Raw genomic sequence first — 21998 nt, 5'->3', positions numbered from 1 at the left:
ATACCATTCGTGGACAATTCTTGAATGTTGTTCTTGCATGTGTTTGAAAAGGATTATATCTTACAAGATTATTGTTTATGATTTAATATGATTTAAGTCGTGAATTAAGATAATCATCGTTTACAGAATTCTTTTGTAAAATTTCAATATATAAATTAAAAATTTTCTACAAATATATTATACATACAGATTACACAGAATTATACAGTTCGGAATTTAAATCCATGATTGGATGTTTAAAAAAATACTTTATTGCTTGCTCTTAACGAGAATTAGTAAATAAATATTTGCACATGGTCATCGAAAACAGGCAGAGAAACAGAAAGATAAAGAGAGACAAATAGACATTGAACCTGCATTATTTGCTTCAGCTTCGAAACACAATCAAATCGAACTGATGTCTCGATTCCTTCCGCTCACGAATCTTCTGTATTTCCGTGACTCTCAAACAACGCCGAAACCGAAGAAAGAAAATAGTTGCACATGCACATGCACATGCACATGCACAGATACACGCACACACGGCTCCAGGCTTCAGGCGTTTAAGACGCCGGGAAAAATTGAGGCAACGGCACAAGACACGAAACGCGATCGCGAGAGCGAACAATGGAAAAAGAGAGTTCGGTTTCCCAAACGAATTGCGACTCCACGGATCAGAGGAATGCGTAGGTATCCTCATAAAACATCAAAGCGGCACGACGAGAATGATTGAAATTGTTTCGTCGACCACGGGCACCGCGGAGAAAGCCTTCGTACTTCCGTCCGAGGATCCGTTTGCAGCTAGGATTCATTCTAGACCCGCTCGGACGGATACGCGTTCTCTTCCGTCTCGCGCGACCGGCCGATCCCTCACGATTGTCTTACGCGGACAACAAATTACATTCCGGGTGCTATGTCGTCGACCGCTGATTCTCTCCGCGTATACTTTCGAAAGGAGCCGTCTCATTCTTTTACGGTTTCTTCATAGCTCGTCTCGCAATGTCTAGTCTTTGCTTCTCTTCAATCTTTGTAATATCGCGTTTAGTTTCTAAATGTCTGCAAAGTATATGAGTTTTTCATTGCAATGTCTGTTATTGTTTAAAAATATTGTATCTTTAGTTTTATCGTTTGGAAGCATACGTAGAGAGAGAAATATGTTACGTATTTATTTCGTAATATCGTGTATAGATAGTGCGCATCGTAGTTATTTATTGTGTATACACACAGTGATGTAACGTTGAAAATATCCTTGAAACCTTAGCTCGAAAGCAACGGGCGCGGTAAAATTTTACCATTTTTATCGCATTTTTATTTTCCGCTATTAAAAATCTCGGCCAAACGAAAAAATCCTTATCGGAAAAATCGCGGATAGAACGTTGATATTATGCGTTACCGAGGCGAAAAGAGACATACACGAAAAAAGCTTCCACCGTCGGTTCGCGGCGGCAAATTATACGAATGACGTTATCGCAGAAAAGTAATTTGGTTCCATGCTAATAGGTCGTTCTTTCTCCCCCTTTTTTTCACCCCCACTCTCAATTTTCACGTCCACTCTTTTTCTGAATAATGCATAGGTTGAACTTGAGTTTGATAACGGCGCTCAAGGAGTTTCTCTCGGACCATTTGGAAACGAGAGGGGAGAAACATCATTTCCCGCTTACAATAAAAGAGAATAGCTGTTTTCTGCTTTTCATTTATCCATGGATTAGTCCTCCGGTCGTTAAATTGAGAGATAACGTTAAATTATCCCGGCACAACGCGATAATCTTATTTGATCGCGTTAACGGAATAAATCTTTTCAAGATAATCCACCGATGGAAGACGAAACGGTAAAAGGACATGCGCGACAGAGTCGGTCATTCGCAATAACGCGAAATCGTTCCCCTACATTACTCAAACATGATGGATAGCCCTTGCGGCGATGAGGTGTGAGGCCACACATGGGGTTTGTCGTAGACGGGGGTTATCGGCACGCCGGCTTGTCAGGGATGACGTATCGCTCCGAAGGTATACACACCATATCTCGGGGCCCGTCTAGCCCATCCTGCGCGCATCCGCCTTCATCCGATGCGTACCACCTGGAAACCCGGCTGACTCCGTACTCAACGTGGTGGACACTTGCGCGTGAAAGGTATTTATCGCCTCAGTCGCGACGTAAGACGAGTAAATCAATTCACCGTCACCGACTATATATATATATATATATATATATATATATATATATATATATATATATATGTATATCGGTCGATGGAGAGAAAAATGTCTCTCGTGCGTGAAATCCATTCGCAAGAACGATAAACACGATCTCCCGGTGCGATGCTTAAATATACGCAAACAGTAAATCGCAAAAAATATGTACAGAAGTTCTCGCGCAAATGGATAATGGGCGCCATATAATGGAGATGTATTCAGCATCACATACAGAAAGCGATAAAGAGAGCGAGCGCACGTGACGTAGCATCGAATCTCCGGTGCGACTCGTTTCCGGAAGGAGATGCGCGATCCGAGGGTCTGAGCGCCCCCTCTTTTTATATTGGGCGCGAGCACATAATATACATCCCGCACCGCAATTCTCGATACTCCATTAAGATTTCAGCTGAATCACAATGACTGTGACGACTCCGCGCCCGGGTGGCTCTCGCAAGATGAAAAGGAAAGCGATGGAGAAACTCGCGGATTTCAATCTCTGGCATGACGACTCCTAACCCAATCCTTCTCAACGTGACAACACGCCGGCGCCATCCATCATGCGTACGCTTCCATTCTTCCACGAGCAAATAATTTCTGGCTCTCTCTCTCTCTCTCTCTCTCTCTCCTCCCTTCCCCGCTCCTCGCTACTCGTGACATCCTGGACGCATAATGCTCGAGGTCAATCCGGTTCTCGGGCGCGCATAAACGCGCAATTACGGGCTACGCGGATTAGCATGACAGTGGAAATCATCGCGTCATCCGGAGGGAGACGGCAGAGCGAACGGCGTATTAGACGATTACATTACCGTAGCACCGCGCGCCGCAAAGCGTCCTGGATTAATAGCGACGCCTTCGATCATATCAAGATGACATTTGCCGCCAAACTATCGGGGAACCCTTATTCCGGCAACATAGAAAGATCGCTGCAGCATTTCTATGTATCACACCAACCGATGACGTTTAACGTTCATGGAATATCATTATGATGCGCAAGAGAATTTATTTATTATACAATAAAATAATTATATTTAGCAAAACTGGATAATTTGACGGAAATATAGAATTGTTTTGCAAATTTTGTTTGAAATTTTCATAAAATAATTGCTTGTCAAAATGCCTGTTAAAATTACAGAGATTTTTCTTATTAAAAGTTTTTCGTGTGCCATTTTGTTTCATTGATATATCACTAATAGATGATATCACTATATTATCACTAACATATATTGCTAATACTTGTATGCGAGTGAAATTAGATTAGATCATTAATTGCATCGTAACTCTCTCGTGCGTATGAATGCGTGATTACCAGAGATTAGCATGTACTCTGGGATCGATCGCGTTACATTGCTCTGTGAGTAACAGAATGTAGCGAATACTACGTCGCCTTCGATCATCCTAATAGATCCTGCTTCCTCTACTTGAGAAAGAATATAGATGAGAAATAAATAAATCGTCGTTTGTCGCGAAAAGCGAAATAAATCGCGTTATTACATCATTCCCTGATTAACGGTCGGCAGAATCGTCGTTTTCATCGTCAGACGCTGAATGAATTAGGATTTTCGCCGGTCGCCGGGCATGACGAATTTCTCGATTTTGTCGCGCGCGGAATCGCGAGCCACGTTAATGAGACGGAAGTAATCCCCCCTCTGGGGTATTCATTCGTTCTCGTTGAAAGCCCTCCTCCTGTGGGTCGGTCATAGTTCCGGCGCAGGAATGGATTTCGCCGCGAAATTCCGGTCGTGCACTCTAATCCACCGTCTCGTCCTTCCCTTCCTACCTTCGATATTCACACGAAGGAAGAACTCTCGTTGCTTTATCACAAACGCGTACTCTCTCACTCTTCCAGTCTCTCTCTCTCTCTCTCTCTCTATCTATCTAGAGAATTCCTTTCCTTGGAGTATTATAAATTTCTCGAATAATTAATGCGTCTTCTCTTTCCGCTATAATTTCTTCTCGACAATACACGTACTTCAGCAGATGATTGCGTATAATTATTTTTATTAACGCATCTTTTGTTATTATTAAAGAGATGCACATCATCGTTTCTGTTACAATAATCTTAACAATATATTTGTCATGCGTATATGTTTATACCATCGATGGCACCAGCGCGCGACGATTTATCAAATACCCTTTAGTAACGCGGGCTTTTGTCGCCGCTCGGATAATCACGGCTCGTTATATCGAAGAACGCGATGACCGGGCACTTCGATAGATAAAAAAAAAAAAAAGAGAAAGAGAGAGGGAGAAGGATGTCCTTTGTCGCTCACGTAGAATATCGGATTTCGTCTGCGTCGCCTCGCATTAACGAGCGTCTATCATCGCGAATATCTCTTGTAACGATCGGTTCCGCTCTGGCGAGTTAGTCGCTCGTTAACGCTTCGTTTTATTTTACGACTGACGATACAGCTTCACGCGATAAGCAAGCGACACGGCGCGGTGTACGCATCGTGATGCTGTCTTTTGACTTGATAATAGTAGGCCCGCTTTATCTCAGCTAGGTAGACAAACGCATAAATAAAAAATCAATATATCCTTTCCCCTTTTATGCATCCCTCCTTGTTTCTTCGCGCCCTTCCGTCGCTTTCCGTTTCTCTCTCGTCACCTCGAAATCTTTCGTCTCTCCGCATACTCGAGACTCTCTTCTCTTCCTTCACGTTCTGTTTCGCGCCCAATTTGCGGCCCATCATCGCTACGGAAGAAGCAATTTCTAACTTAAATGAAACTCCCTCTTGCTCGCGTTCGCCTACCCCCCCGGTCGATCGACAGGAGACGCCGGTCTTGCGTTTCAGCGAGTTAAGGTAGCGCGAACAGGGCGCGGAGGGAGGGCGCGCTGAAAACTCTTCTCCATCGTAGCGAACGGCTACCCCGTAGTTACCTCGGTCGCTCCGAGACCACTTACACGCAACTACCAATATTCTCGACAAGATTATGACGCGAAGCACCCTGCAACTATACATGCAATTTAATACATCCTTATATCAAAATTATCCATGCGATCAAATATTATAAATGCCATCCCCCTTTGAAATTTGTTATAAAAATATCATAAAAATCGATAGCAATAAAATATAAGTATTTGCTAAAGTACAAAAAAGAGTTGGAGCATTTTAATTAATTAAGCAGTCATGCAATAAATTAACGCAATTATAATAATGTGTGGTAAAGTATATCTTTTTTAATAAAAGCATATAATTATTGATTTTGATGTCGCAATCTTATGTCGCATGTTATTATCAATATAGAGGGACGCATACATAGCTGATAGTATTAACACAATACATGGATTATCTAGTGTTCACTGAGGTACATTATCCCAAAGTATCACTAAACCGCTTACAGGCTAGATATTACAATCCTGCCAAGATCATCGCGCAAACTTGCGGGAAACTGCAGCTGCAAGTACTCTATCCTCAGCGTCAAATCATTGCAGCGGGTGATCATGCGGGACGAGCGTTGCATTCCGAAGTTTTCTTTTCCCTAGCCCTGTCGTAGAGCTACTTGCCACGAGGAGCTAGTTAACAGTTTGTTACGTTCCTGTCACTATCACGATGCAAAACCGGAACTCCCGCTAACTAGCTTCTTGTGGTACCGCTATCACGATTATCGTTTGTCGTCCATTCAGCGTATTATCTATTACATCGTCCGTAAGCAATTCGATGGAATTATTTTGCACCGTTCCAGATAACTTTTACTTACTAGAAGTGTCCGACTTCTAGTAAAACTTTTATTTCTTTCTTATGCGCGAGAATTAGCTCTGTATCTCTCTTCTTTTCGATCTTACTTTATTGTATTTAAGTGTCATTGTCATATTAACTGCACGAGATTTTGCGAGACAATAGAGAGATTACTTATTGAAAGTGATTATCGCTTGTTCTTCGTGTTTGCATCCTCAAGGTTTTTGCTCGGATATTGATAACTATATCAGCACGGAAGACAGTAATAAAGCAGGCCTGACAAAGAAGGTTAGCGGTGCTATCGCGTGGTTGGAAGTTGGCGAGATTGCCTGGCTGCCTCTCGATATGGCCTATGAGAGTGGAAGCGCGGCGAACTTCGATAATCTTCTCTGCAGCGAACGGCCCAGGGCCCAAGTTTGGCAATCAATGCGAAGTAACAGTTTAATTAAATACGGGGTAACCCTTCACCGACTCCGCGCACGCTTACCCGAAGACAGGACTAATCTCGGCCGCGTCGTCTCAACGGCTCCAGCTGGATTCAACGAACGTGAGTGTTCGACGGACTAGCAAATCCGATCGTCGTCGCTCGCATCTCGTTGGCTCTCTCTTCAGCCTTAGCTCTTTCTAGATCGCGACACGTCCAACTTTGCGGTCGGTAAACAGCAATCGAACGAATACGATTTTCGTTGAGATCGAGCTGAAATCAGTTTGAAAGACCGCTTTCCTCCGAGTATCAAAAGTTGCGCTGAATTCGCAGATTTCCGCAGATCTGGCTTACTGATAAGATAAAATATGGACCTTTTCCCTCTTTTCTCAACTTATCAGTTTTAATATAATCCGTTTGAGAGAATCGACAAAAGTTGATTTATCGATTATATACGCGCTTTTTGTAAGGAATTTTGTTATGAAATTTACACAAGTACAAAGAATTATTTTGGTATATCAATTTTTATTTATGTTTTAAATAAAAATATTATTGATCAGGTATCTTTAATACATATCTCATATTTCTTCACTTGTATAAAGCTCAGTACAATATCATAAATAATCAGCATACATTTTTCTGATTACTAAGAATTGTACGATTTAACATAAAATGAATTTTCTCCCACGAACATTTATGAAACATATATATGAATTAAGCGAAGATTCGCATAATAAGGGAAGCGCATATTGTATGCTCGTGTCGCAATGTATTTGTGAAATATGATGATCAGGTTTTAACACACGTGAGTATTCGGGGCTTTCGGACTTTTTAATATGTTGAGCGGATCGCGGAGAAATTCTACATCGGTGACAAAGTATCCTTACATGAGTCCATTACCGGAAGCGTCTCTCAGGCTAGAATGTTATTGATACGTAGACGTAAGAGTTCGCGCGTAGGGACGATCGGGGATTCCCTTCGAGAGCATTATGTCTGTGGTAAACGCGCTCCTCATCCATTTTCCATTCTCCTTTCCGTTTTTCTTCCCGCGACCGTCATGTTTATGTATGTCCGGCTGATTACCAAAAGCGGGGATGTTTCGTCTCCTACGTCTGGCGGCGACAGTAGCGGAGTATTCGAGGGTCACGCTCGAGAATACTCGTTTCTCTCTCATATTCGAGCATCTTCCTTCCTCTTCTTTCTTTGTCATTTTCTTAACCTCCCTTCTGCTTGCGACGATCCCCTGCTACGCACGCTCCCCCTGATGCCACGAGCAAGTTTTATACCCGAGAGACTCCAGGCTCCTTTCTACGCCTGATTTCGATTCTCAAAACTTTACCTCTTCGCGGTCTTTCGTTCAATCGCGCCCTTATGCGTCCCCAGGTCTCGCTATCCTTCCCTACGCTACTTCCGGAACCCCTTGAGTCTCTTCTTCGCTTGTTTACGAATTACCGGACTCATTTCCATCCCTCTGTCGCTTTCACTCGGAATCTCGTTCGAGCATATCGGGAGAAAATCAACTTCTCCCGTGTGTTCTGTAGTAAATGGATCGCCACGAGGCAGAAGATCCGCAAGGCATTCGGGCAATAAAGAGACTCTGTCGTCGAGTCTTTATAGTACTCTTTGCCTTAGTTCGCAAGGGAACCATTACCGCTATTACTTCAGAGTTCCTAACATTTTGCAACAGCCAATGCGTATAGATGCATTTTCCGCTATCGTTCACATTAGAGGGGGAAAAAAAAAATATATATATATATATATTTTTTGTATGCTATTTGACGTTGTAAGGATAAAAAACATTATGAAAAATATAATGAAAATTATTTTCTGTTATTATTCGAAGTGTACGCATGTATTATGAATGCAACATTTTGCGCATCGAAATTACATTCTTAATATCCGTATTATCCGTAATCCATTAATAAAAACGATGCCATATAACTGCCATCGAAATAGATTACATCGATGGATGCATTATTAGCTTGAATATTACTCGATGAAGGGTACTCTCTTTCTCTCACATGAAAAGGTTTCATCGCTCGCTCAATGAAGTTGATGCTATGATACATTTTCAATAACTGCGAACTTTATTGTGTCAAATAAATTGCGACGTTGTTTTCATTATTAGCGAATCGGGATCTTTATTTTTTTTTCATTATCAACAAACAATAATCATGAATTAAATATCAGATTTTTATTTATTATAACAATATCGAGAGACGATAAATCATGAAAAACCATATTTACTCACCGTTATGAACGAGCAGCGCAGAATCACGAGCGACAGTGATAAGGTCACTATCAGTAAGAGTTTCGTCAGATGCGTTACCGGAAGTCGGTGTGTCACTGAGGCCGGCACCACTGCCGGGCATATGATACAGGGGATGTTGCTGTTGTTGCTGTTGATAGACGCGCTGCTTGTGCTGACTAGTGTTATAATGATTATGATGCGACTGATTAGTTTGATTATTTTGTGGATAGGCGCGGCTACGCAAACTAGAGGTATTGTCTTCACCCTCGCTGCCACTGAGACTGTAGGCCGGATAAAGCCGTCCCTTCCCTGAAACAATCAAATCGAAATAGCTATGATTAGTATATTTTTTTCGATTTAATTTCTAGTACAATTTTTTATAAGAATAATAAGTTGCAAACTTGCTGTCAATCTTTAGAAACTTGTTTCAAAACTTTAATCGAAAATGAGATTGCCTATATGTAAATATTAATTATTCTAATTAATTGAATCTCGATGTATCATATTGATTATATATTTTTTTGACCGCTTATAAGTATTATACAATAGTATTTTTTATGACAAATGTATTATATAAATAAGTAGATCTTTTGAAAATTATTAAAAGATAGCATTAATTATTTTTTGAATAATCAGAATTTTTAGAGGAAATAACAATTGAGTAATAAAAAATATAATCTCCGTTAAGTACAAATTAAGTAAAATGCATTTTACTTAAGAAAATATAAAATATATAAAATATAAATAATATGAAAAGATAAAGAAATTAGGGGGAAAAATTCGATATTATATCTATATAATATCTCTTGTAATTTTATCGTAATCATCCTTGTTAAATACGCCGTGATTTATGTAAATTTCAAAAATCAACATGAGACCCAATAAAGCTCGATAATCTGCTTGATAAGTCACACATGTCAGAGGGTGCCGATATAGATAAGCCACATAAACATAGGCCTCGCTTCATCAGGTTCGAAAGCCCTTTCCCGACCCTTCTTATCAGCGGATTAGCTTATCCGAATTTTTTTAATGACCTCTCACGCCTCTTCGGGTTAATAGAAATTTTAAGGGTCCCGACCGTATTGCTCGTTTCTTTAAATTGGTTCGTTACAGATTTAAATTATGAGACATCTGTCAAGGAGAAAAATTTTATCTTTTGACCCTTGATTTCGAAATGTATACTTAAACTTTTATCTTGTTATATATTAGGAATTTATTATTTTTTACTATTGAAGTATACGTTGTGACTAAATCTGTAATGTTATAATAATAATTTTATTAAAGGAGCAATAAGGTAATAAGCGTAATTACTTTTTCGCGACATTCTCTGGAACGTTATATCAGATTGTAGATGTAACTATGAAGCTAAGATCTTTGATATAGAGATGTAAGTATTCATCATATTTCGCGCAGTACTATTTTAACGTCGCGTCGGCGATCGCAGAAGTTACGCTCCTAACTCGTACATTTGTCACGCAAGTCGGACGAGCCCATCGAGATCTTACGACATTATAGTTTCCGTCGGCAACGTTAGTTCAGTGATTCGTAGATAATAACGCCGCCTACACGGATCGCCGTGCCAATGATTCATAGCACTAATAACGCGACGCGCGTTAATATTAATTGAGAATCGCGGCGCTCGGCCGATCGCATCAATTATGAGAACGGCGGGAAAGTAATGCGCCGAACAATTCGATTCGCGGCTGCGTATAAATTCGTTTTGACCCTTGCATTATATACATGAGCGTGATAAATAACGCAGCGTGTAATTAACGTAGGACGGAATGAATGTTTATCTGTCTGCGCAGATGCCTTTATCACGCTCCTGACACATGTACACATTGCGCGTGCGTATGCGTGTGTGCATGTGTAACATCACATAAAAGCAACATTATGCGTTTCGTAAATTGCGTTACCAATAGTGTAGGAATGTCCTGCTGTATAGCTTTTTCTACACAAACTCATTACTCATTCTCGGCAGGTTAATAAATTAATAAACGACGCATAATTTCTCTGATGCATTGGAATCACACATGAAAAAGTAAAAAAATGCATTCTGAAAAACTTGATTTCAATCTCGTGAAATGTAATTGCTCTTTGTAGAAATTTCGATCTGGATTATAATTTGAGTCGAAATCTCTCAAGGAAGAAATAAAAGAATCACGGAAATTGTCGAAATTTTATCTGATTGCAGAATGTGCAGCCACAGCGTTACTTATATTTGGATTTTTCGGCATTGTTTACAATTCACGTGATGCAAACGGTTTACGCGGTTTTAGCTATCGAATTTGTTTTTTTAATCCAGCACTTGGCGAACGACCGCAGGGGGTTGAACGAGAAAGAGAGAAAGAGAGAGATGGAGAGAATGAGAGAGAGAGAGAGAGAGATAGAGTAAAAGAGAGAGAGGGAGAAGGGGAGAGAGGGAGAAAGAGAGAAGCTTGTGTTAAAAAAACTGCGTAGTTTAAAACAAACGCGCCTGGTCTCGCACGCATTCACGAGCGACCCATCGATCACTCGCTACACGTACATAGGGAATAATGGCGATCGGCCAAAATTTTACGGTGTAACGCGAAAATTGTTTCGCAGTTTGTCAAGCGGTCGAGTCTTCCGGCAGTTCATTGTCTCACGTGTTCACCGAGTATAAAATATGCATCGCTCGTAAGTAAAGAGTCGTCGGGGCTATCTAGCCACCTGCAGACTCTACACGATTTACTTCGTGTATCTGCATCCATATGAATACTTAAATTTAATAAGGAAGAATATCGGAATATACTTTTGCTCATTTAATGTTCGGTAATCCAAGGAGAAGAGATTGTTTAATAATAGATAAATGAAGATCAATAAATAACCTATGAAGCTATATGTTAGCTAATAAAATATAAGATAGACATAATTTTTTTTGCAGAATGATATTGTAAATAATATATTACTGATGAATTTTATTTATATTATTCTACCTATTCTTATCAATCAAATAGAAAGCATTAAAAATACGTACGATAAAAATACAATATCGAAAGAAAAGGCTCGAACTTTCAGTATTGCCATTTTGTAAAGATTTAGTATATCTTGGTATTTCTGGAAAAACGGCCAATGAACTTTTATTTGTCGCCTTAAAGTGTTAGGTCAGTTAATAAGTTACGATAACAAACCGTACAACTATAACGATATCTACACGCTGCGATAATGTAGTAGTGACGACAATAATGATAGTAATAATCGTAACAACAACCTTTATGCTCATAGCAGGCGCTGAAACCTTGTGTCAATACTATCGGACGTTAACTGGTGATGACAGGAAAAAGCCACGATTACAATTAGAAGTATAGCAGCTATAAAAAGACTTTAACCGACATTTCTGACATAAAAGAATCACCAATTTTCACATTTTATTTTATTTTATAATTAATGTGAATTAAGTGAATAAAATTAATTAAAATAGTATTTGCTGTTTTAATACTTTTATAAGATTAGATAAGATCTTATAGAAAGAAGTCGGATAATGTTAAAATATTAATTTATGTCTTATTCTGCAGTGTGTGTGTGTGTGTGTGTGTGTGTGTTTCTCTCTCTTACAAAATTCTTAAAACTTAATTAAGTCTTTCAATTAAAAAAAATTGTTTTTAAATTATATAACTTAAAAAAAATAATTAATTTAAAAAATGGTAAATAGTAGTAGTAAAATATAGTCGTAAAAATAAATTTATCATGGCAAAAATTGTAATAAAATATCATAAATATTGTATTATCGATATTGAATTAACATACATTGCTTCTACAAAATAATAATAAGATAAAATTTCAATGTAAACTTTATTACTTATAGCTGCATCAACAGATCTTTCTACAAATGTTATTGTCAACTGCATCATTCTTTATGAAAATTGTTCTCCATAAATACACTTTGCCTAACACGAACGCGCAGTTGGAAATGATCGATAAGTTTCCACTTATCTGTAAGGGCACGTTAATAGCACCTACCCACAGTTACGTTGTTATAAATATAACTATGACAGGTATGGATAACTAAGTTCATGCAAGTTGTCCATTCTATTTCACTTTCTTGCATCGATAACAAGCCTTAACAAAAGTTGTGCAACAACTATATCTTTATAAAGTACGAGTCGCATGCTGTTGTATTTTTAATGGCGAATTGGAACAATCGACATTTACTATTAATAAAAACTATCAAGTGAATATTTTATAAATTATTAATTCAAGTAATTTGTACTTCAAGTATATTGTAACTTTTATAAATTTGAAATTGTAAGTGCGACTTATGACAAATTAACTTTGATTAGATATATTATAATAATATTTAAATGAACGATTTTTAATAAACTGCTTCTTTAATTTTATACATTTCTTATACATTTTTTATACGATCCTTGAAAAGTTGCTTCTTTAATTTCATAAATTTTATCGCGCAAATTTTATCGCAAAATTTAATAATCTCTCAGTTTTTTTTTTTTTTTTTTACCAAAGTTTCTCTATGTTCGAGGGTGCAGCGACCGATATCGCGATAATAACTTTAAGTGCGCCAAATTTTTATGGGTCTTCTCTCTCCTTAACTCGGTCCGTTCAATTTATTATTCATGAAAAGCATGAAAACTCTTAGCGAGGACGTGAAGTTTAACCTGTCTCTCTGTCGTCGGGCGTTCGCAAAGTATGTACCTATGTACTTCTCGGTCCGTTGACTTTAGATCGATACTCGAAGCACGCCTCGTGCGCAGAAACGAGACACGAACAGGCAAATAGCGAGCGATCGATGCTCAAGAGCTCAATAATTTTCTCTAAACGTCTGAGATGGCGACCGGACATTAAACAGACATCACGCCGGATCCTTCGAAGTGATGTTTTTTGTTGAACCTTTCGAGACGATAGCTACTTTGTAACAACCGGCTCTTCAACGGTTATTTTTAACTGCTCACGCGGGTCCATACTTCGCGGAACCAGTTTCAGTTAGTTTAGCTTGCATTCGACTCGACGGGTCGGACTCTGCCCACTTTTCTCCTCGGTAATCGATCAAATCTTCGGCGAAATTGCATTTCCCTGCACCCGTCAATGGTGAAAGGTAACCGATGCGAGCTTCTCATTTGCATTCCCGCCTAATGGCGTTCCGAAAAAGGGCCTCGCAACGCTCCCGCTTTGCATAAGCTAATACGCGAACGAGTACACACGGACGGCGATGCTTTACGAGAATAATTCCGAATTTGAATAAAAAGTGCCGACGAAATGAATGCGAATTCTGCCCTTACTTCTCTTTATCGGGGTCGCAAAAGTTTCGTGCGCGCCTATTCAGATTCCCGCGAGATACATATGATATAATGAAATACCACCGCCGTACATTTTTCCATCGCGAAGCGCCTTTAATGCCCTTGTCTCGCTAACATTCGACATTTCTTTTACAGCCCATTTTTTTTACGGGATGCGTCTAGCTAACGTCGTCGTCTTTTCGAGGACAAGGTTCCTATTTGTACGCGTCTCGCCTCTACGTCAGTCCGGTAACGATGCCTATATATCTCGCCTCTCTTCATTGCCACTTTCTTGCGAGATCTCTTACAGCAGTCTCATGCAAATTTCGCGCGGGGGTCTCTGCCCCGTTAAACCCGAACGGCGTAATCTCGAACTTTACGATCCACCAACTTTACCTTCTTTTTTTTCGCGCAAACATCTCGAAACGAGCCGCGTACCGTAATCCTGAGTTTTACGTCTTCTAGCAGACACGAGAATCTTCTACTCTTACTTCCTCTTTCTCGTATTTGTACGATCTCGTTCTCGTCTACTTAGAAGTGAAAACCAGTTCCGGAATGACGCGCATATTGGAGCTGTTGACATCGGAATAATCAGCCGCTGCAATAATACGAACATCTGATACCGATAATCTTGCCAATATTGACAATAACATACTAATATCGTGGCTAAGTAATCAACGGTTTCCTATAATCATGTGGACTAGAGTCCTTTAGTTGTCTGCACGCACATACGCATACACGTGAGTGCACATCACCCTTGAATAAAGATACAATACTTAAAACAATTAAGTAAAACTATATATAGGTATATATATTAAAATAACAATTTTTAATTATAATATATGTATTTCATGAATTTATTCAGGATGTCTACTTTCTGGAAAAGTATGGAAAACCTGGGAACAATTTTCAGATAATTCTTTCTTTTGTATCTGGAAAATAAGTAAAGACTCATAGAAGTCTCATTTTAAAGGAATGTTTTCGAAAATTCTCTTTTTGATAATTTTGCGCTCATATTGTAAATAGTCAGTCATGTGTGTGAAACTGGCATCTTACTTCGTAGAAATTTATTAATTGTTGAGAGCTTTGACTTTATTTTTAATAATTTTAGAGTGGTTGATAGATTAAGAAAATAGTTCTAGCTATTAAATAAAAAAAATAGTTCGAAACAAACTCAAAGGCCAAATTTACGTTGCTTACTTTGTCCGCTGACGATTTTTCTAGCATTTCTTATCTAGATTTTAAGTGCTTGAAAATCCTATTCTAATTTAATTTCTAAGTTCTAAATTTATTAGAATATTAATTAAACAAATTAAATCGTCCGATATCTCGGACGTATAAGTACCGAAGTGAGACACACATATCTCCGCTCGTCTATAATAAATTAATGTATGTACAGAAGGCGTTATTAATGTTTTTACAAATGAATGTCAAGGGACGTGTCTAAAAATCGCGAATTCGTTGGAAATTTGGATGCGGTGATTCGGATTGCCGAAGGGTTGAGGAAGGAGGGAATATCACGCGAATGAATGTTGAGAGTGTCGAATTGAAAGATGAACGTTCGTTTCAAAACATAGAGGTATCTATTAATCTGCGAAAAAGTAGACATCGAATTTTTTGTTTTATTTTGTATTAAATAATACGCTGTAGGCGGTAAATTTGTTATCATTCTAGTGGTGACACGTAACCGGGAAGGTACTAATCCAATATAGATTTCATGTATCTATAAACGTAATGTATATCAAAATCGAGAGTGTCATGTGTATCAAATATCGTGTGAGTATTTTGTGAATGCTTTTAAAGATGCATCAACGAAGGTTTAAGAGAAGATAAGGCCTGGGATAGCATCGGGCTTTGTGGGGACACTCAGATAATTTATTACGTATGAGGTAATTTATTACGTATCGCGGAATTAATTTTTCTTGTCGTGATTATCGCAAAGCATATTTCATGCAATTTTATTTAGGTATGTGAAGCTCTCGCTTCACTTTGTGGAAACTCATTAAATGTTGAGTTGAATTTTGGTTTCATTTTTAATTAGTTCTAGAATTTTTAATAGATTAAACAAATAATGTCTACTATTAAAAGAATACAAAAAAAATCAGGACAAACTGACAAACAGTCAGTCAAACAAATTATGCGTTTAAAATATATTATAAATAAATAAATAAATAAATATATATATATATATTTCTTTTTGTTTAGATATTCAATGTTTCAACATAATATTGAATATAAAGTACATATTTGTAATTCTTAATGATAAAGAAATGAAAATTTTATGCAAGTCAAAAATGTTTATGAAAGTTATTCAGTTTTTTAAGTACATTTATAAATCTAGGATATGAAATTTAACAGTGTGTTTTTCCTTCATATTAATCAAAAATGTTAGAAACGTATGTAATAAAGAAAATTTCTTTTAGAATAAATTGTATTAAAAAATCTTGGAAATATTCTTCTTAGAATGAACAAAAACCTGGAAAATTAAGGAATTTTCAAGGAATTTTTTTACGAGATTTGAGTAGACACTCTGATAAAAATTATTTGATATAAAAGAGCATAAAAACATTTAAAAAATATATTTTTAATTATAATAAATGTATTTCATATGAATTTATTTTACATCATGATTCTTTCTAATCATCTCATCAAATATCTTAATTATACAAATTCTATATATCTGTTGTGCGTAATTGATATACGGAGAATGAGACGGAAACATTAAAGGTAAAATAAAACTTATTGTACAATCGTTTGGCATTCAATATTAACACGCCGTAATTCAGCCGGCTTGAAAAGTTCGCAAAAACGATAGACAGCCTTGTTATATGCCTGCAAACGATGATATATTTCTCGATCTTTATCGGCATCCATTCGCTTTTCATTAGGAGCCGTTACCATCAAGATCGTTTCGCGTCCGTATTTCGTCTCCGTTGCCTCGCTCCACTCCCCGCTCGACTCCGTGCAAGTACGACATTAAACGTAAATAATTGGCCCTGTGTCAGTATATCAGCAGACGATGCAGTGAGAAAAGGTTGCGCGCGAACACGCGAGGTCTGTGCAGCTCGTGTGTATGTCACTATTGCAGGTCGTCCGATTTTCACGGACTCATTGTCAGTGATATCTTGTGCGACGAGGTTTTTATTCAATCTTTTTTATTATTTCTTTCATTTTGTGTCTCGTCCTCGAGATGTGCGAATCTCGGCCCCGCGATAACTTAACTCTCAGCATTTGTAAGCGATGGCTATTTATCCAAGTAGATATTGCAGTGAATAATTCATTTGAAGGAATCGAAATAATAGAGAAAAATGGAAATTTGAATTTATTGTTTTATGATATTTACGGGCGACAATTATTTCTTTTAACGACGCTTACTGCATATATTTTGCGTCGCATTTTTTTGCTGCAATTTATCATTATTAATTTCACAATAACACTGGTATGTAATTTATCATTATTAGAACAAAAAATTAAGGTCTCTTTATATGATTTATAATTCGCAACAATGCAAGACAGAGTTATGTTTATAATTTTATGCGTCACATCTTTTAAATGTAACGCATTAATATAATAATGATAAATTATATGTGTATTTTAATATACTTTTTATTTGTATGTAGTTTACGTATAAATGTTTTCTGTATCATATGATCCATAAATTTATAAAAAATTTTTATCTTCAATTTTGTCGCGAATTATAAATCTAAAATCAAAAGAAGTCTTTATACAATTTATACAATTGATTACGAGAAAAAAAATATATAAATTGATAATAAATAATATAAGAATCGTCGGATTGAATAATTTAGATAATTAGAAATGTTATGTATCAATTCATTAATAATTAATCAAAAATACAGGAAATAGAATATTTCGTATGAAATTATTTCATAAAGTGTTAAATATTTGACATGGAGTAAATAATGTTTCGAAGTGACAACAAATCAACTAGCACATGACTTTGGTGTTTGTTTATGCTGCGTACACGCGCTAGCATAATTAGTATTCGCACAGCGAAATTTGAAACGGCAAATAGTGACACGATCTGCTCCGTATGCCGCTCCTTGAAATATGATCATTCTCTACGAACAATTAGCGATTATCAATGTATGATTGATTAACTTAACAATTAAAGATTTGTAAACATATCAAGGTGATACACAGTTATTTACCGATTAAAGATTTGTAAACATATCAAGGTGATTCACAGTTATTTACCGAACATAAATATTTTGCGCACAATTTATTGATTTGAAACGATAGTAGAATTATAAATTATATTCTATTTTGTTACAATATATATATTGATAAGCGAATTATTTGTTTAATGATTGTTTATACATTTCTTATATTCGAATATATATATCTTATATCGCGCTTAATAATTCATTGGGAAATTAATAACAGGATTTGAATTAATAATATATAGAAATTATATGGTACACATTCGATTATTTACATTATATAATTTTTTAATAAAATATGCTTTATAATTTATGTATTTTATATTAAAAAAATATTTTCCTTTTTTTTTCTTATTTGATTTGTTTACTTGTGCAATTTAATAAAAATTAGAGAAATACTTTTTTATTGTCTGATAAAAACTTATATTTAAAACTAAATTAGTTTTTTCGAAAATTATATAATTAATTATATGTATGTATATATATGTATAAGTAAATATCTGCTTATTATTATATACTTTGAATTTTATCTTTAATTAGCTTAAACTATCCGGCGTTGTTCGGGAATTTTATATTTCGTCAGCATTTGCGGAAATATGAAAATCGAACAATAACATTGAAATTATAATTTATAGTGATATAATTTACAAATTCATTACTTTATTCTGCTATACTAATAAGTATTGTACATACATGTATTATTTGCAAGATGGTTAATTTATTATTCTATGCTTTGTTTTATAATGCACAACATTTTTGGTTTTTCTTCCGGAACGAAAATCTATAAATGTTTTGGCGTGCCCACATTTGGAGCAAACAATATAATATGTATAATATGTATAATATTGCATAATTAGTCGTGAGAAAAGTACAGACTTTTTATCACAAAATGTCAAGGAGAATCAATAAAAGGAGATAGAGTATCATGGTAGTCTATATTTTCTACAAAATTCTAGAGAGTAACTATGCACAATTTGCAGAGTTTCTCCAGATTAAGCAAGGGTTTAAGATTTTATAGGGAACATATAGATAAACAGATATTCTATTTTATATCTGTATATATAGAATATAGATATGTGCAATAATAATTTTTTCAAATATTAATGATTTTAATCGTTACTATAATTTGATTTTTATATTTGTATGTTACAGATCAACGCAGAGTTTCTACATAGTTGCACTGTTGCTCATCGACTGGTAAGTGACACTGATATGGATTTTATGGTTAATAAAATTTTTTAAATTTATTACAATATGAAAAAATAAATGTATGTTTTTTTAAATGATGGCTGTATATTAAGAGAGATGATAAAAGTAAGCATTACATTTTACGAAACAGTCCCTGCGCCGAAATATACAGTGGACACTAGTTTTTATTGAAAGTGCTCGATTCGCGTACGAAGAAAACCGTAAACCTCGATTCGAGCGATATCGACGTAAGCTCTTTCCATTTAGCGGGCGAATAGAAATCGAGGAAGCGAAACGTACTTTCCGTCTCGTCTCGGGAATGTTATCACTGGCGCAAATCGATTAATCCAAAGACGATTCTGGCGTCCCGGACAGTGTGCCCGCTCGGTCGCCATTACCAGAAAGATCGTGAAACATCCGATCCAATCTCGCAATGGACGCCACTATCCTATCAATGGTGGTGCAATCTTTTTATCTGTGATGTAATCCAAGATAACGGGTTTTTACTGGAGAACGGGTCAAACGACGAAGTAGAAATCTTTCTATACGGCAATCCGATGAGCTGCGGCCATTCATACAAGAACAAAATTCCCTTTGTGTTTGTGATGTTTTTCGCGTAAAAATATAATATTAGATGATCTAACGGTTATTACTAATATATTACTAGTATATTAGCATCGAACGTAATCGTGTTATTACGTATCGTGATACGAAACCACGGTGTAAGATGTGCAATATGTGCAACATAAATTCTCATAATAGATTTAATAAACGAGTTTACATATACACACAGCATACATATGTATACAAAGCATATGCAGCACAAAGTCCAGATTCGTTAATAATACAGTGACGATAGGTATCTTTCAGTAATAAATTTTACACGGATATCATCTGCGTTTATGAAATAACCAGTTAACTGTGAGCTAATTAAATTATGTCATTAAATTACACGCGATTAACCTAATAGTCAGACAAATTGTCGTTCCAGTTTCCACAAGTGAATTACGATATCTTTGCATAGTTGTCTATTTATACTTTCGTTTCGACTATAATTATTATTGTTCCACATAAATATTAATGTGCATTTATACTGTACGTTAAGCGATAGAAAAGGGTGCCTGACTCGTAACTAGCACGACAATGAAAGTTCACCCCCCACGCTTGTTACTGAAAAATATTTTATAAGTACGTTATCTGTGCGTGTCGGAACGCCGTATAACGTCATGTCACGATATTCCGTGTTGCATAATATCATCCACTTGCATGCGCAAATATATAAAACAAGCGATACGTGAAATTAAGCCTGTTACGAAGTCATGAGCCGCGCAGAGACACGTCAGCTTTATTACACTCAAAATTTTGTAACACCGAAAAAAAATAGCATAAAAATCAATTATTTGCAATTTTAACCTATTATTCTCTCAAATTATACTCTCTTTATGCAACATCGTTCCTTGTCGATGTATACAATGATTTTCGCATATCGAGAAATATATATATATATATATATATATATATATATGCATTATATTTATTAAAGTATATATTACCACAGAGATGCGCATACGTGCAGCGTCCGGTTGCGGTAACATGGGAATTATGATGATATTATAGGGGTTAACCTAATCCGCGTTGAAGGCTAGGAAGAAATTTACAAGCCTTCATATATATACAATACGCGCGAATACTCGATATATACGAACGGAGTCTCCATGGTGGCCACAATGCTCCCTCATGGTAACCCGATAATGTATTATGGATACGTGAAATTCGAAGAGAATCTCGCTCGCCGCAGCGCCGGAAAACAGAAAACGTTTGAACGCGAGTATCAGCGTATACGGGATGATTTCGCGTCAAGTTTAGCTTTTTCTTCTCGCGTTTTTTTTTTTTTTTTTTTTTGTTTTTTTTATCACGATATAGTCATCATACAAAATCTTGACTCGTTTCATTTTAATAAAGAAATATAAAATCAAATTCAGTCTGAATAAAACGTGATATAACTGTTGTATATATGATGTAAATATAGTGTATTACATATTATATATATATTGTTTATTTATCTATTTAAGATGTCAAAATACAACAGCAAAACAAAAATGTTTTCATTCAAAAATTTCTCATAGGAAAATAAATTGGAAATGTAAAATAAAATTTTTTCATATTTTGTTTCCAAAAAAAAAATTAATTTGGAATTTGATAATACACAGCTGTTTCTTTGTGCGAAAACATAAATGCATTAACTTTACAATTTTCTCGGAAAATATCTTTTTATAAAAAGATTTTATTCTACATTTTTTGTACAAGAAATCCAATACATAGATAGGTATCCAATACATTTATATTTATATTGAAATTAATCTAAAATAGATTAATCTAAAATTATTTTTATGTAAGCAGCATTTATATTTAAATATTTTAAAATATTTATAATGTGATGAAGTCTCTTTCTCTCTCGCATGTCAAACTATAAAATGGAAAATTTATTTGCGAGGCATTTTTCGTGATGTAAAACTGAAAGCATCGAGAGATATATTTTGATATTTGCAGCGTACAGAGTACTAATCTGTGCAAGGTTTATATCAGGGTTATATTCGGAGCCGCGATTTAATGTTGTGCGTGGACATCGTTTGCTGCTAGAAGCACGTGTTTATGTATGGCTTATTCGGTAGATAGCAAAGCTTATCGCGCAAACCTCATGATTGCGAGCAAGAAGAAGGATCGTCCGTTGGCAACGTTGCTGCAGGACGTTGTTACATCAGGGTAAGAATTTTTACGATTTCCATTCGCGGCGGACTGCGGTAACCCAATTACAAAATCACTAAGCTTGTTAAGCGTTAAAACCCC

The 21998-nt window shown here is 36.3% G+C and overlaps 2 protein-coding genes across 8 annotated transcripts in view; one reads left to right on the top strand and one right to left on the bottom strand.

Moving 5' to 3' along the window:
* Positions 1-21998, bottom strand: part of Ten-m (teneurin transmembrane protein Ten-m) — a 575864-nt gene that overhangs the window by 279767 nt on the left and 274099 nt on the right. For all 6 annotated transcript variants that reach the window (XM_072894545.1, XM_072894550.1, XM_072894556.1 and 3 more), the window contains one exon: positions 8525-8833. In XM_072894545.1, coding sequence (XP_072750646.1) covers positions 8525-8833 — 309 coding nt within the window. The remainder of the gene's footprint in view (positions 1-8524; positions 8834-21998) is intronic.
* Positions 1-21998, top strand: part of LOC140667039 (uncharacterized) — a 168514-nt gene that overhangs the window by 49853 nt on the left and 96663 nt on the right. For both annotated transcript variants that reach the window (XR_012046924.1, XM_072894670.1), the window contains one exon: positions 19116-19160. Coding sequence is in view for 1 of the 2 variants with exons in the window: in XM_072894670.1 (XP_072750771.1) it covers positions 19116-19160 (45 nt within the window). In the remaining variant the exon portion in view is untranslated. The remainder of the gene's footprint in view (positions 1-19115; positions 19161-21998) is intronic.

This window comes from Anoplolepis gracilipes, chromosome 1 (genome assembly GCF_047496725.1).
Source record: "Anoplolepis gracilipes chromosome 1, ASM4749672v1, whole genome shotgun sequence".
NCBI classification, from domain to species: Eukaryota; Metazoa; Arthropoda; class Insecta; order Hymenoptera; family Formicidae; genus Anoplolepis; species Anoplolepis gracilipes.
Note: the sequence above shows the minus strand (reverse complement) of the source record. Positions and strands in the feature narration are given on the sequence as shown.